Consider the following 16,157-nt stretch of genomic DNA (forward strand, 5'->3'; position numbering starts at 1 on the left):
CGCCGGAGTTCACCTTCTTCTTCATGGTGCATGTAAGTGCTTGATCTTGCAACACAATTTTAAAGTTAAATCCTGCGCTCAAACAGTCGGATCCTGCGCCGCCCCCCCCCCCCATTTCTGTTGAATGAAAGAAAGCGCAGCTGCGCATGCAACACAATACCCAGTTAAATACCTGTCCCAGCGGCGCAAATCCCAAAAAAGTTGTAAAATCCGATGAAGGTGAGGCCGCAGACCCTTTTTAAATAAGCCCCATAGTGTTTGCCCAGCAGAGAATACCCCTTTATTTATCTATACGAGTAATTTGACATATATTACACAGTTATTACATTGGCACTATTGAACATACAGTATGTTGGACTTATTTTTATTGCCATTGTACATTTATATTCTTTCAATTACTGTTTCATGCCATATAGTGTATACAAATGTATTAACAATTATTCATGCTTTATAATTTATACACTCATAGTATTCTAAGAAAACTTTAAAACAAAAACTAGCAACAACTGACACATTTCTAAGGTTAAATACTCTAAAACAGGGGTACACAACCAATGGCCCCCAGCCTAGGTCTGGCTGCTCCCTGCATATATAAATGACCGCTTCAATCAGTGTTATATAGTATGAGTGAGGGGGGTTCTAAATTGAATTTTCATAATATAATGTGTTTATCATTTATTATGGAGAATGTCAACTTACAAGGGGATAATATGTAAAATAATTCTTGGGTGTCCATAATAATTGGTTTATCTTCATATAGGCCATCAATCCAAAAATAATAATCTATACTCGCCTTCCGGCTTTTTTCCCTGACCCTGCAGCTCAGTCTTCTTCTTGTCCGGCCCAGGCACATCACTATGACACGGCGCTGTCACAACCGTGTGACCTCATGGTATATGCGCCGTGCGGGCAGGAATGGTGGTTGCGTTTCAGATCCTTATGAATGGGCTCCAAGTGGATAATAGTTTTGTAAACTATTTTTAACTCACTAAAGAACTGTGGAAATTTATCATTAACTTGGTGTGAAAACTCTTTGGCGATAATTATATACAGAGCCTTATTCTGAATTAATCAATTTACGAGACATCTGTATATAACATAATATGGGATGGAGAGTGGCAATGGGACTTTGTGCTTATCATAATTCAGAGAGGGGACTGAATGTAAAATAGCGGCCACAATATTTCTTATATATCTATTATAATTTATAGAGGGGAAAGAGGGGAAACTCAAGGAGTATATTGCAGGAAACACATTGCGGTCAATTATATTTTGCATTATTTAAGGGTTCATAGTTGTTATACAGTTAACATTGTATTGTAAGTAAATTATAATATATGCTAAGATGGAACCAGAAATTTGCCTGTATGGGATCCCCTAATTTATGGTGGCAGACCTGGTTACAACTGCAACCCTTTGAAGATGAACATTATGACAATGTAGCCTTCAGACCAAAAATGTTTGTGCATCGCTGCTCTAAAAGCACAACAAATCATTTTTTCCAGAGCAGTATTTAAATTTCAGTTATTAAAACTAGTTTGATCACTCTTTGGTGGAAACTCCAGGGACCTCTTCATTATTTGTGTTAGACCTTTGTAGACTTGTTCCCCTTGTAATAAGATCAGCATAACCTTCTTTGTGAGAAAAAGCATAGCTGGATCTACGATTTACACTTCCTCTTTTGAATGATGATGTCAGTGCAACTGTATTCACCTCATTTTTTCTTTCTGCCCCATAGGCATTAATCTATAAGTAAAAAATCATAATAAGCAATTACATTTGCACACTGCGATTGACTGGTAAGGTGTGACCTTACAACATTTATGGCTGTTCAGACATTCTGGGAAATATGTAAATATGTTTTACAGCATGGCATTGGGAAAAGATTGCCTCTTTTGGCTACCTTGTAAGGTAGCATCATTAAAGGGGTGTTGAAAATTACTGAGGGCCGGGCTGGGCTATTTAAACATAACAAACATCTACTTACCTCATCCGGCGCCACTGATGTCCCACGCTGCAGTCCGTCTCCTCTGTGCGCTGGTCTGTTTACAGGAGCCGGCCGGAAGCTCCCATCCGACACCATCTCCCAGAGCTTACATCGCGGACCGGAAGCTCCCTGTGCACGGCTTCTGTGCCCCTGTAAACAATCAGGCACACGGATCAAGCGGGCCGCGGCGCGGGACATCGGCGGCGCCTGAGGAGGTAAGTACATGTTTATTATTTTTAAATAGCCCACCATAGCCTGGGCCTAAGTAATTTTTAACACCCGGATAATCCCTTTAATATTAAAGCCAAACCAGTATATGCATTTCAAAAGGAACTGTTGAAAGCACAGTTTTTATGCATTTGCATCTTGCACCACTGATGCATTCCTTATCCCATCATGGAAAGCACTTTTACCAGAATCCCCCAGTGGAAAATTAATGACTTTAAGTTTCCACATGCCTGCCTGGTGGCCTTAACTGGTGTAAGCATTTAAATGGTAAAAAAAGATCATGATCATTTTCATTGATGAGCTTTATTTTTTCACTATTGGTACATTTACTCCAGCACTCAAAAGTGAATGAAATCCAATACACTTTAATGGTCCATTAAAAATGCTTGACAAACATGGGATGTATGTAAAAAGACCAAAGCGTTTCAAACTATACACATATTAAGTTCTTGGTCATGGTATGGACCTAAAGCCATTGAACTCTCATAAAGTGATAAAATTTCAAACTGCGGCATAATTCTGAGCCAGAGTATAATAATGTCCCCAAAGGTCTCTAGATTATTTCACCTACAACCATAACACTCTTGCAAGTAACTAAGAACCTGGTGAGATTGTGCAAGCCTCCTTGGTTACTCACAATCTCTAAAGAATCTCTAAAATCTCTTGTACATAATCCTGTTCACACTGGGCTGAACACATCTAAATATACTTTTTTGATGAATAGAAATGTCAACTATGTCAAGTGTTTATGAATTCAGTGTACTCAATTTGTGTCTCAGTATTGGCCAAATGGCATAATAAAATAGAAGTACAGAAAAGCAACAAAAAACATGACCAATATTGGCCAACTTCAGACAACTACTTATAGAAAAATACTCCTGTCTGCAGTTTATTTGTAGCTTTGGGCCCCAAGAAATGCATGTGCTAGCCATTAGAAGAGTTGGAAAAGGATTATCTACACAGTTCAAGAAATAAATACTGCAGATAAAAGTGACCTGTGCTATAGGCCTCAAAACTTGTGGTATGCATGTTTATACTGAAATTTTCACTGTAGTTTCTGGTCTTTGCATTTCAAAAATTAAAAGAAAAATACTGACAGTTCTTATCAAAGAAAAGCAGGGGTGCACAACCTGCTGTGATCAGAGCCTAAGGTGTATGAGCCTTGGTAGTGGAAAGTCCATCTGATATGTACTCACCACTAGCGGGTCCGCAGCTGCTGCTCTGTCTCCAAATGCTGATGTGTATTTCACTCTTGATTCTACACAGGGGAATTACCATATATACTTGAGTATAAGCCTAGTTTTTCAGCACAAAAAAATGTGCTGAAAACCCAAACTCGGCTTATACTCGACTGAAAAAAAAGTACATCAAAACTCACCTTTCTGGCTTCCCACGCTGCTGGCTATACTGGGGCAGGGGGCTGGCTATATACTGGGGGATATTAGCTGGCAGGCTATATATTGGGGGCAGATGCTTGCTATATACTATGCGGCAGGGTCCGGCAGTTATATAGCTGTGACCAATGCATTTCCCACACTCGGCTTATACTCGAGTCAATAGGTTTTTGTGGTAAAATTAGGGGCCTCGGCTTATACTTGGTCGGCTTATACCCGAGTATATACGGTATACTATGCGGGGAGACATTACAATCAACATTTTAATATGCTTGGGGGTGGACAAAGGGGCATGGCAATAAGGGGGGCAGAATACAATTTCATTGCACTCCACTGCGTGCACCGCCCCTTCGATACTTTTTTCTCTAACCTAAAAATTGGAAGTATGTTATGTGTCTGATATGATGTCTCGGGTCTTCAGTATCATTTAAAGAACTTTATTTTATTTTATTTTTTTTAATGTTCATGTGTCCATCTTTCTCTATGTGTTCAGCAATTTGTATAAATCACCTTTGCCTCCCAAACTCACTGAGAGCTTATAAGCCGTGAAGATAAGAAACTAATAACAGTTTTTGACTGTTTAAACCCGTTACAATCACTGGATAGTCTTATTTCTTTACAGAGCTAAATTAGCAAGAAATACTATCTCCAGGCATGAAAAGAGTTCATCTTTAGCCTCCTTATCTACATTCTGTACACAGAAGGGTTTCAGCAACACTGAAAGCTGTCAACAGCAATTGGCCTGATAAACCGATATGAATATATTATCAAACAGCCTAATACCTTCTAGTATTTTTTTTCATGGTCCAGTGTGATGGTATCATCTAGTAATCATCTTTGAAGTGAGACATAAATTGTTTGTATAAAGTGAAGGAGGTGGAGATTGACATCATGCATCGGACTTGTTGAAGTGATGTCTCTGGATGCATTTGCCAGTTGCTGTAGGTTGGGGATTAGAGTCTTTGATAGAACAGAAGATACAAGGAGAACGCAATACTGCTACTTACTCCAAACTTTTTATTATATCTGAGGATAATTTTTTTCAGCAGTTTATCCTCACATGTTAGCTGTAAGCTCTGCTACATATCAGGAGAACAAGATGCACCCTAGGAGTGATGAGTCTGTGGCACGGCACTCATCATTACCATGATCGTGGAATAGTGTAAAACAGGCTTATCTAAACTAGGTAAATAATGTTTGTAATACTTACATGGTGCACTTGGTTATGACCAAACAATTTGTTGACAAAACTGGCAAGAAGTGAAGGAAGAATGCTTATTCCAACTGCTAATAGAATTATGAGCCAAATGAATCCATGACGCAATGTATTTCTAGTGGCATCTAAAAGAAATACATATTATTTTTGTACTATCATGTGCAAGAAAAACTTTAAAGTTTACTTAATTAGTGCATAAAGTATCTAAGTGCCCAAATCTAATAAAAAAAATACAGCATTTTAATCCTTTAATGACTGAGGGTCATTGGTAGTTGGATGTCCAGGCCAATTTTTGCTCTTTAAATGAATAGGATTGTTTTTATAAATTAAATATATTTTCTGTACAGATACAACTTTGTCATTTTTCCCATAAAAGTTTTTTTAAAAAGTAGTAAAACTGATTAAACAGTTATCAAGATTATAAATTATTTATTAAAGATTATCAAGAATATAAGGTCATAAAATGTGCATGACGTCAATCTGAGGTTAAGATCACATATAGAATGTGGGCCAAATTTGCCAGGACTTTTTATGCTTTAAATCTTAAATAGGCATAATTCCCAGTGGGCCGGTGTGGGGACAGAAGGTAAAGACCGTGCACATTTAGACACAGGCTACAGTGTAATTCTATGCTTGCCCCAACCTGGCATAGAACTGCCCAGCTGCTGCTATGCAGCGCACCCACACGCCAGATTTATCATGAGGATTTATCCTATTAATCTGACATGGAAGGGGTTGTGTTTTTCAGCAAACACTGGCATACTTAGTGTATGATAAATGTGCCCCTGTGTTGATATCCATCTAAAATCCACTGTTAAAGTCAGGGTTATGGAGTCATTTCTTGATACCTGCATTCTTTGTTTGCATTGTGTAATATTTTGACAAGTATGCTGCAGTTATACATTGAATAGATATATTCTCTTTCTACAGGCATATGTCTGATTGCTGAATTCATCTTTTAACTATATACTCTGCCTTTCAGTTCATGTACTGCCTTTGCAATGGTATTTATCTATTAATAAAATACATTTTATCATCTTTAAAGATAAAATTGATTGCATTTGCCAGGAAAAAATTTCGACATACACTAACTCCATTAATTTCCTTCCCTTCTGTAACTCACTTTGTTCGGTCTTTTCTTTTGAGCCACTCACAGAGGAAGAAGTGTCCAGGATTCTTTCCTCTGCTTGACCCACAACCATCATCAGTGAACCCATATGCTCACACCACATAGAATCCCTCTTCAGCAGTCACTTTTTCACCTCACTAAAATCTTCAACCTCTCACTTGACTTTTGGATAAGGGATGGACTCTTATTTCGTCATACCAACTCAAGAGGAAACTCTGGGGCAGATTTACTTACCCGGTCCTGTCGCGATCCAGCGGTGCTTTCTCTGTGGAGGATTCGGGTCTTCCGGCAATTCACTAAGGTAGTGCGCCTGATGTCCACTAGGTGTCGCTGTGCTGAAGTCCGTCGGAGTTCACCAAGCTATCGTGGGTGCAGGTAAGTGCGTGTCAAGCGACACTTTTTAAAGAAAAAATACGGCAGTTTTTCTGAATCCGTCGGGTTTTCTTACGGCCACACACCCCGATTTCAGTTGTGTGCATGCCGGCGACCATGCGTCACAATCCAATCGCGTGCGCCAAAAACCCGGGGCAAAACAGTGAAATTCGGGTAACCCGATGGAAAAACACGATTTGGGCCCTTAGTAAATGACCCCCACTGTGTCTGGTATAAATAAACACAAAACACTTTATTTTATGATGTCAAATAGGCCACAGTATTATTTAAATCACAAGCCTAAAACAGTTAGAGGAGAACCTGGTTGAATTGCTAGGAGCCTGACGTACAGCCCACCAGCCAGACAGCCATTAAGGGGCGGCACGCTCTGGCTAACCATTCTAGCAGAGACTGTCCACTTTTAGGGCAACAATGACCCTCGTGAAGATCCTCACTCCTGTGCTTCACCACCGTGCCCGCCCCTGGGTGACATTACCATTAAGACATCCTTAAGGCTCGCTACTTCCAAAGCTCAGCCTGTTCACCACCATGAGATTCAACATCCTCTACCCAACTTCTCCACCCAACTCCAAAGCTGTGACAGATAGCAAAACCTGCTATTCTATATTTCTTAAAATTGACTCCCATTACATTTTTTTTTAGAAATATATGTTTCTATTCATATATTTCTTTTTAAATCGAAGTCATGAACATATACATTATGAATTAATGTCCAATGAACCATAAAATCTGGCCAACCTCTGACTCACAAAGAGTCCTCCCATAGCACTCAGGGGAGGAAAAATCCCTGTTGGAGGAAACCTCTAGGGAACCATGAATGAAGGATTGCCCTTCCTCTGTGCTTAAAAGGATAACACCAACTTTATCTCATCATAATGCAGTAAATAACAATATTACATCGTACAAAATACTCAATGCCAGGATCCAACAAATAATGTACAATAAAGTTTCCTTAATTACACATAAAGTAGATAAACAATTGTAGAGTAGTAATGGTACAGGGCAGGTGGGAGGGACATGGGAGGAGGTGTCTTTCTTCTGGTGTAGTTCCCTCTTCTTTCAAGCATGCAATTGTTACCCAATTACTAAGGCAGCCTTCCCTGGACCCATCCAATGCTACTAATCAGTCTGTAATCTCCCTTTCATTTCCAAACTCCTAGTCTATTATCGACTAACCCACTATCTGTCTACTAACTCCCTACTTGATCCCCTTATATCTGGTTTTCATACTATGCATTCCTCTGAAACTGCTTTTTTTAAAGTCTTCAATTATCTCCTCATTGCTAAATGCAAAGGTGACTATTCTCTTCTCATTCTTCTGGATCTCTCGGCATCATTTGATACTGTGGACCACCCCATCCTCCTATGCTTAGCTCTATTGGCCTAAAGAACACTGTACTCTCTTGGTTTTCTTCCTATCTGTCTTACCGCACTTTCACTGTCTCCTTCCTCACATGGTCTACTGATGGACAAACCAGCTATATACTTCTGTATGTAACATCAACCCTGCCTAACTTCAGAACATTAGTGATTGTCTCTTTGCAATCATGTCCTCTCTTTTCTCGAAACGTAACCTAAGACAGAACTTCTTATCTTTCCACCATCTACTAACCAACCAAACCCTGACCACTCCATCTCAGTCTGAGAGATTTCTATAACAGTGAGGCAGAAGGCCCGCTCTCTTTGGGTTGTGCTGCATGCATCTCAGAAACATCTCTGCAATCCACCAATTTCTCAGAATTGAATCCTCTAAAATACTAATTGTTGCTCTAGTTCACTCTCGACTAGACTACTGTGACTCTTGGAGAAGAGAGTTTAGTTAGTGGAAGACCAATTAGTAGGGACTAATCGGTCTTCCACTAACTAAACTCTCTTCTCCAATCTATTCTTAATGCAGCAAGGCTTGTTTTAGAGGCCAAATAGTACACAGATGCCTCCAGTTTAAGCCAGTCACTGAACTGGTTGGCAATCTCCTTCTGAATACAGTTAAAAATAACAACCCTCATCCACAAAGCTCTGCACAATACTGCCCCTCCCTAACTCTCTTCTCGCATGTAAGCCAAATTCCCTATCAATCTCAATGCTCTTCGCTGCCAGTAATAATAGATTTATCACTCCCTTAATTTGAACCTCTCACGCATGTTTTCAGGACTTCTCCCAAGCTGTGCCAATTCTCTGGAATGCCCTTCCCTGGAATATTAGACTAATACACAACCTCCATAGTTTCAGACATGCTCCTAAAACCCATCTCTTTGTAACAGGGCGCGCAACAGAGCCCAAACAGGAACGGGGACAGATAAGTGCAGTTGCGGCCACACTGGAGCACTGAGAGGGGCACAAGTGAGCCCGTGACATGCAACACGAAGCCTTGACACCAGCTTTCCATCACCTCAACTGTCATTTTATGTTCAAAACCCTTACCCATTTTTGGTTATATGGGCCATTTGACTCTCTCACACCCATTCCAGTCCCCTAATCATAAGTAATAGAACACACCAGGGCTGCCCCCTATCTCCCTTGCTATTTGTTCTAATTATTGAACCCCTGGCAGCGTACATTCAAAGTCTTTCTCACATTCACTGATCCACTTATCTCCCTACCAAACCAGTGCCGCATGTGTGTGTGTAGGAAGCTCTAGCTGCAATGCCAATGCAATATCAGGCAGCTAGGGCAATTGCTAAATAAGTGTTGTATGTCTAAGTGTATCCTGGTATGCCTCTGATGACGCATCGATCGGTATGGTTGATGCAGAAACGCGTCAGGCAGGGACATAATTGAGACAGACCTACTATATACAACCACACACAGTGCCGCATGTGTGTGTGTAGCAAGCTCTAACTGCAATGCCAATGCATGAAATTTCAACTCTCTTTACTAACCCATCCTGTTTCCTCCTCCCATCTGTTATCTGGCAAACACCAGCTAGTTACCAAGCTCCAGGCTTTTCTGCAGTCCCATTGACTTTGGACTTTGTATATAAGATGGCGGCTGATGGCGAATTCAAGCAGCAACATATTTTATTTATTAAATTATTTTATTCTGTTATTCTGTTTTATTCAGTTTATTCCTTATGAAGAATGATTGGACCATTACAAAAGCTTTTATACCGCCTTTGTCACCTCCTCTTCCTCAAAAACTGTAAGCTTTTGCAAGCAGAGTCTTCACTCCTAATGTTCCTTATGACTGTTTGTGCTCTATAATGTATTATTATTAGTTGTATATGTCCCTTATGATTTGTAAAGCGCTACGGATGGCGTTCTATTAATAAAGATTATTATTTGTCTTGGAGTCAAGGAGTTGTGGACCTTTTTTTTAACTTCCATTTTATTGTATAAAAACTAACTAACAAACAATAGCATAGCAGTAATTATAGACATGCAGTTTTCTTTGGGTTGTGCAGGACCCTCGAAGGTATCAGCCAGAGTTAACATGTTAAGTAATCAGTATATAGACTCAATATAAGATACATCTGACCCAAGAAGTTTATCGCCTAATTTCTGTGGACATCCACTTCATATTATAACCTTATACTGAAGAATTTACATCTATGAGTTGGCATAGGGACTATATAACAAGGGAGAAACAATATAAAAGAGAATGTGTGAGAAAGAAAATAAAATTCACAGTGTTAAGTCAGATTGTCTGTCTCCAATAGCGTCCCAGGCTGACCAGGCTTTAGAGAACTGAATCCGTCCTATCATGAAGAGTGGCAGTCATATACTCTAATGTCCGCATATGGAGTATGCGGAAGCATAGATCTATTGGGGAAGGAGGGGCTGCCCTTTTCCAGAACAATGAGATCAAAGTTTTTGCAGCACTTCATATGCGGAGAAACTGTTTAGAATGAGATTTCCCCAATCCCAACGGTGGGAGCCCCAGGAGAAAAGCAAACCGGTCTTTTTCCAGGTCTACTCCCAGAAACCTCTGTTAAGTGAACAGTCCCAGAATATATGTAACATAGAAGCCACAAAAGCCATTCTGGCATTGCAGCTAGAGCTTGCTACACACACACATGCGGCACTGTGTGTGGTTGTATATAGTAGGTCTGTCTCAATTATGTCCCTGCCTGACGCGTTTCTGCATCAACCATACCGATCGATGCGTCATCAGAGGCATACCAGGATACACTTAGACATACAACACTTTTTTAGCAATTGCCCTAGCTGCCTGATATTGCATTGGCATTGCAGCTAGAGCTTTCTACACACACACATTCGGCACTGGTTTGGTAGGGAGATAAGTGGATCAGTGAATGTGAGAAAGACTTTGAATGTACGCTGCCAGGGGTTCAATAATTAGAACAAATAGCAAGGGAGATAGGGGGCAGCCCTGGCGTGTTCTATTACTTATGATTAGGGGGCTGGAATGGGTGTGAGAGAGTCATATGGCCCATATAACCAAAAATGGGTAAGGGTTTTGAACATAAAATGACAGTTGAGGCGATCGAAAGCTAAGTGTCAAGGCTTCGTGTCGCATGTCACGGGCTCACTTGTGCCCCTCTCTGTGCTCCAGTGTGGCCGCGACTGCACTTACCTGTCCCCGTTCCTTTTTCGGCTCTGTTGCGTGCCAGCTCCCGAGGATTTAACGGGCCAGTACACCGTTGATTGGTGTTGGCCTTTCCCAGTATTCCTTATAACCCAGCCTCTCCCTCCACAACCCGCTGGATCTTTCTGCCTCACAACCTTAGAGAAAGTTTGTCTCATGCCCTGTGCAAGTATTCCGAATTCCCATTGTGACCCCAGTTCTGTTGCTGACTCTAATTCCGTGCTGCCTGTCCTGACCTTCCGCTACGTCGCTGTCTCTGATCCTGTGCTGCCTGTCTCGACCTTCTGCCTGTTGCTGACCATGATCCTGCCTTATGACTTTGTACTTCGCCTTGGCTGCCACCGCGGATAAAACCATGCTTGTGGGTGACCTTGTGGTACCACGCCACAGCAAGTCCAACCAGCTTTGCGGCGGGCTCTGGTGAATACCGGGTGCACTTAGACTCCGCTCCCAGGTGTAGGCTTACATCATCGCCTGCGGTGGTCCAGTGTGTCCACTACCCCTGGTGCTTGACACTTACGAGTAAAGCTTCTGCACCAGGTCAATCAATACGACGGGTATTGTCTCCCACCTGCTGAAACCTGACAAACCCCTTACCTAGTTTGGGAATCACTGTGATATAGGAGGAAAGCATTGTCTGAGGAACTGGTTCACACTGGATAAATCTGTTGAATAACACATCCATATGAGGCAATAGGAAAAGAAGAAAGTTTTTATAGTAGAGATGGGTAATACCGTCAGGGCTTCCTCTATTTTCTCCATCATGATTTCTTGGTTCAGGTGAGCCAGGAGAGCCGGGTCATATTGGTCTAGAGTTCCGCTCCAGGGAAGATGATGGTAGGTTGGACTTAAGATATAGGGAGGAAAAGTAGGAGTGGAAAAGATTGGCCACATTCGTGGGATGGTAGTGCAGGGTACCTTGCTTGTCTTATGTGATGGCATGTGGGGTCTGAGAGGACGTTTTCTGCCTAAGCTGACACTCTAATAACGTGTGGGCTTGTTGCCAAATTCATAGTAATTAACTTAGAGTACTTAATCATATGCTCTACATCTAGTAGGTTTATTTCCCTAATTCGAGAGGGAAGGATTTGAACTTGTCTAAGCAAGGAGGGTGTCAGATAAGCAGCCATTTCTCTCTATGCCCATCGGAGGCTTTATTTACACTGGGAAAAGTAGCGTATTATATCATTTTCAGTTTAGTGGCTATAAATATTGCCTCTCCTGTAAAGACCACTGTCGCGGGCTCACCCGTGCCTCTCGCTCCCCGCAGGCGCCGCGCCAGCACGTCTCACCTCTCCCTGCTCCCGAGTCCCGGCCTCGCTCCGTGTGTGCGCGGGCATGGCACTTCTAGGAAATTTAAAGGGCCAGCGTGTCATTGATTGGCGCTGGTCATTTCCCATGAGGCTATTTATATCTGCCTCTCCCAACTAACCCTGCCGGATCTTTGTGCCTCACAGCCTTAGAGAAAGCTCTGTTGCGATTTGCCTGCATTCTAGTGTCTTCTGCATTCCAGTGTCTTCTGCGTTCCAGTGTCTCCTGCGTGCCTGACTTCCTCCGTGTTCCTGTGTTGCCTGACCTCCTCCATGTTCCCGTGTACCAGTGTTCCTCCGTGTTGCTATCGTGTGTGCTGTGTTCCCGTACCCTTCTGCTTGGACCTCCTGTTGCTGACCCCGGTTTGGACTCTGACGTTGCATCTCTGCCGCCTGCCCTGACCCTGTGCCTGGACTGTGACCTCGAGCTTGACTGCTGTTTCTGTACCTCAACCTTGGCCACCACTGCAGAAAAGTCACGCCTGAGGAACGACCTGGTGGTACCACGCCGCAGCTTGTCTAACCCGCTTTGTGGCGGGCTCTGGTGAAATCCAGGTACCACTTAGACTCCGGTCCACTGCAGTGGTCCAGTGGATCCACATCCCGTAAGCCTGACAGTAAGATCCGGCCATGGATCCCGCCGAGGTTCCGTCTCCTAGCGAGCCTGACCTCGCTACTATTGTGAACCATCAATCCCGGCAGATTGCTGTGCAGTGTGATCAGCTGGAGCAGGTCACCACCATGTTGCAGCAACTATTAGCCAACCAACAACCACAACAGGTTCCGGAAGCTGCTCTAGTGACTCCTACAGCTCCGACTCCTCTTCCAGCTGTTGAACCCAGGATGCGCTTGTCCATGCCCAGCAAATATGATGGTGATCCTAAGATGTGCAGAAGTTTTTTTAACACAATGCTCCCTGCATATTGAGCTTATGCCGACCCAGTTTATTTCGGAGAGATCAAAGGTGGCATTTTTAATCAGCCTACTCTCAGGGAAAGCTCTGTCCTGGGCTACACCCCTGTGGGACAGAAACGACCCAGTTACGGCTTCTCTCGCGGCCTTTGTGTCCGAATTTAGGGCTGTGTTTGAGGAACCAGCTCGGGCCTCCCCCGCCGAGACTGCCTTGTTGAACTTACGCCAGGGAAATTCCTCCGTGGGAGAGTATGCGGTCCAGTTCCGTACTTTGGCGTCAGAACTTGCCTGGAATGACGCCGTCTTGTCTGCCGCTTTCAAGAAGGGTCTCACCTCTCATGTGAAGGACGCTCTGGCCGCTTGTGATCTGCCGTCTACTCTGAGTGGTCTCATCACCTTGGCCACCCGGATAGACGTGCGATTTAGAGAGCGTGCTGAGGAATCACGCTTCGAGCAACCTCAAGTCCGTCCTCGATGCCTTCCCCGCCTGGCCCCGGCTTTCCAAAGACCACTCCAGCCTCAGGTCATACCACCCGCAGAGGAGCCTATGGAGGTGGACAGAGCTAGACTCTCCTCCCAGGAATGCATCAGAAGGCGCCAGGGTAACCTTTGCCTATATTGTGCTAGTCCGGAGCACTTCATTGGGTCCTGTCCTATCCGTCCTCAGCGTCCGGGAAACGCCAGCACCTAGGGTTCTTGGGAGAAGTGTCCCTAGGTGTCTGCCAAGCTTCTCCACATCTATTGATTCCGGTGCTTCTCAGCGTTGGTGCCAGTCCCCAAGTCTCTGCTTTCTTGGACTCCGGCTCTGCAGGGAATTTCGTGGATGCCGCTCTGGTCTCCTGGCATCACATCCCAGTGGTTCGCCTTGAGAAGCCGTTGGTCATCTCATCCGTAAGTGGCCAGATCCTCTCTGACCCGGTACTGTACCGCACCAAGCCTCTGTCCTTGCAAGTCGGAGTGTTGCACAAGGAGAGACTGTCCTTTTACGTGCTACCTCGGTCCATGTCCTCTATCCTGTTGGGTCTTCTGTGGCTGCAGCTCCATGCTCCTGTTCTCAATTGGATGACAGGGGAGATCCTTCATTGGGGTCCTGAGTGCCGGTCCCGCTGTATGGGGGCCTCCCTGCCTGTACCTGTGTTGGCCTCCTCTCCGTCTGCGAAGCCTTTGGAAGGTTTACCCACATGCTACCAGGACTTCTCTGACGTCTTCTCTAAAAAGCAGGCTGAGACTTTACCACCGCATCGACCCTACGATTGCCCTATTGAGTGAGACCACTGCCATGTCAGAGTATATCCAGGAGAACTTGCAAAGAGGTTTCATACGGAAGTCCTCTGGGGGTGCAGGTTTCTTCTTCGTTACTAAGAAGGACGGCTCCTTGCGTCCTTGTATTGATTATCGTGGACTTAATAAGATCACAGTTAAAAACCGCTACCCTCTGCCACTGATCACAGAATTGTTTGATCGCCTGAATGGTTCCAAGATTTTCTCTAAGTTGGATCTTCGCAGGGCCTACAATCTTTTTTTGGTTTTTTTTTTGGTTTTTTTTTTAATTACAAAAATTAACAAAAGATTAGAAAGAGGTAAAGAATTCCTATCAATGCACGTATCACAATGTTTCTTTTCTAAACAATTTTACAGTTACAATTACAAATAATTCTACACTACACTGGCCGCAATCTTAAGCACAGTATACAAAAGTCTTTCTCCTACTTTCCTACTCTATTTGTCATATAATACTTTTATTTATTTATTTATTTATTTTTTATCCCCCCCCCAAAAAAAAGAAAACAAAGAAAGAAACAAAAACAAAAAACAACCCCATCTCTCTCTCTCTTCCACCCCAGATCTCCCCACCAAGACCTTCCCTTATTTCCTTTCTCTTTTTCTCTTAATCAATAAAGTACAACTCCTCCACTGTAAAGTTATTTTCTATCCAATTTTTTCACATCTTTTTAAATTGCACAGCTTTCTTATTTGAGACAGTCTTTAGATTGTACCATTCTCCTTGTAAAGACAGGTTAGGTATTCTAATCCACATATTGGTGGTTGGAGGACTTTTTACAATCCATTTCTTAATGATGCAGAATCTTGCATGTAGCAATAGTTTTTTAATTAAGTGTTTGTTTTGGGTCTGTATTGATACATCTACCACCAACCCTAAAATACACACTTGAAATGAATATAGCCCATGTGTACCTATCAGTTTTTCTATGTCCTTGATAACATTAATCCAGAAAACCTTTATCTTGGGACAATACCATAACAAGTGTATATCGTCTGCTTCCATCCCATTGCATCAATTACATAGTGCTTTACGTCCCTTATACATCTTTGCCAACCTTTGAGGGGAAAAATATGCTCTATGCAATATAAATAGCTGGGCACTTCTATGTGATGGAATCATGGGAATGTTTTTAATATCCCTTTGTATTTGTGCCCATTGAGTAGGACTTAACGTGTTTATTTCTCGGGTCCATTTATCTTTAATTCCACTGGAATAAATTTTCTGTTCCAACATAGGAATATAAAATTCAGACATTTTTCTTTTTTTCGTGTTAGTAGTGGAACAAATAATTATATTCCAAATATTTGGACTATCCTGAGATATACATTTCTGCTTTACTTTTTCCAATACAGCATGTCTAATTTGCATATATCTAAACTTATCGGTTTCTTTCAAACCAAAATCCATTTTCATTTCATCAAAAGTTTTGATGGTAGCATCCTTGGTTATCTGTTCATATCTAATCAGTCCTTTCAATACCCAGAATCTATAATCAAACTCCACTGGTAACCCAAGATATAGATTCCCCCAAAGTGGAGTAGACCTAAAAAACCCTTCTATATTCCACAATTTTTTAATGTCCAGCCATATCTTATGTAACATTTGCATTATTGAACATTTCACTGTGCTAGGGCCCTTCCAAAATAGTCCACATTCTATTATCTCTAAAATATTATATTGTCTATATATATAGCCCCCCAACTATCTCTAAAAAAAGAACAAAGAGACAGCTTTCCCCAATTCAGGAGGTATTTAAGT

At 42.4% G+C, this 16,157-nt stretch overlaps 1 protein-coding gene across 1 annotated transcript in view; it reads right to left on the reverse strand.

The window, feature by feature from the left end:
* Positions 1-377: 377 nt before the first annotated feature.
* The window catches only part of LOC140121604 (phospholipid-transporting ATPase IK-like), a 671,195-nt gene continuing 655,415 nt past the window's right edge, over positions 378-16,157 (reverse strand). Inside the window, exons 27-28 of the mRNA XM_072141425.1 lie at positions 4,820-4,950; positions 378-1,746 (exon numbers count right to left, since the gene is read on the reverse strand). Of these exons, the coding sequence (XP_071997526.1) occupies positions 1,543-1,746; positions 4,820-4,950 (335 nt within the window). The 3' untranslated portion in view covers positions 378-1,542. The remainder of the gene's footprint in view (positions 1,747-4,819; positions 4,951-16,157) is intronic.

This window comes from Engystomops pustulosus, chromosome 1, assembly GCF_040894005.1.
Source record: "Engystomops pustulosus chromosome 1, aEngPut4.maternal, whole genome shotgun sequence".
Lineage (NCBI taxonomy): Eukaryota > Metazoa > Chordata > Amphibia > Anura > Leptodactylidae > Engystomops > Engystomops pustulosus.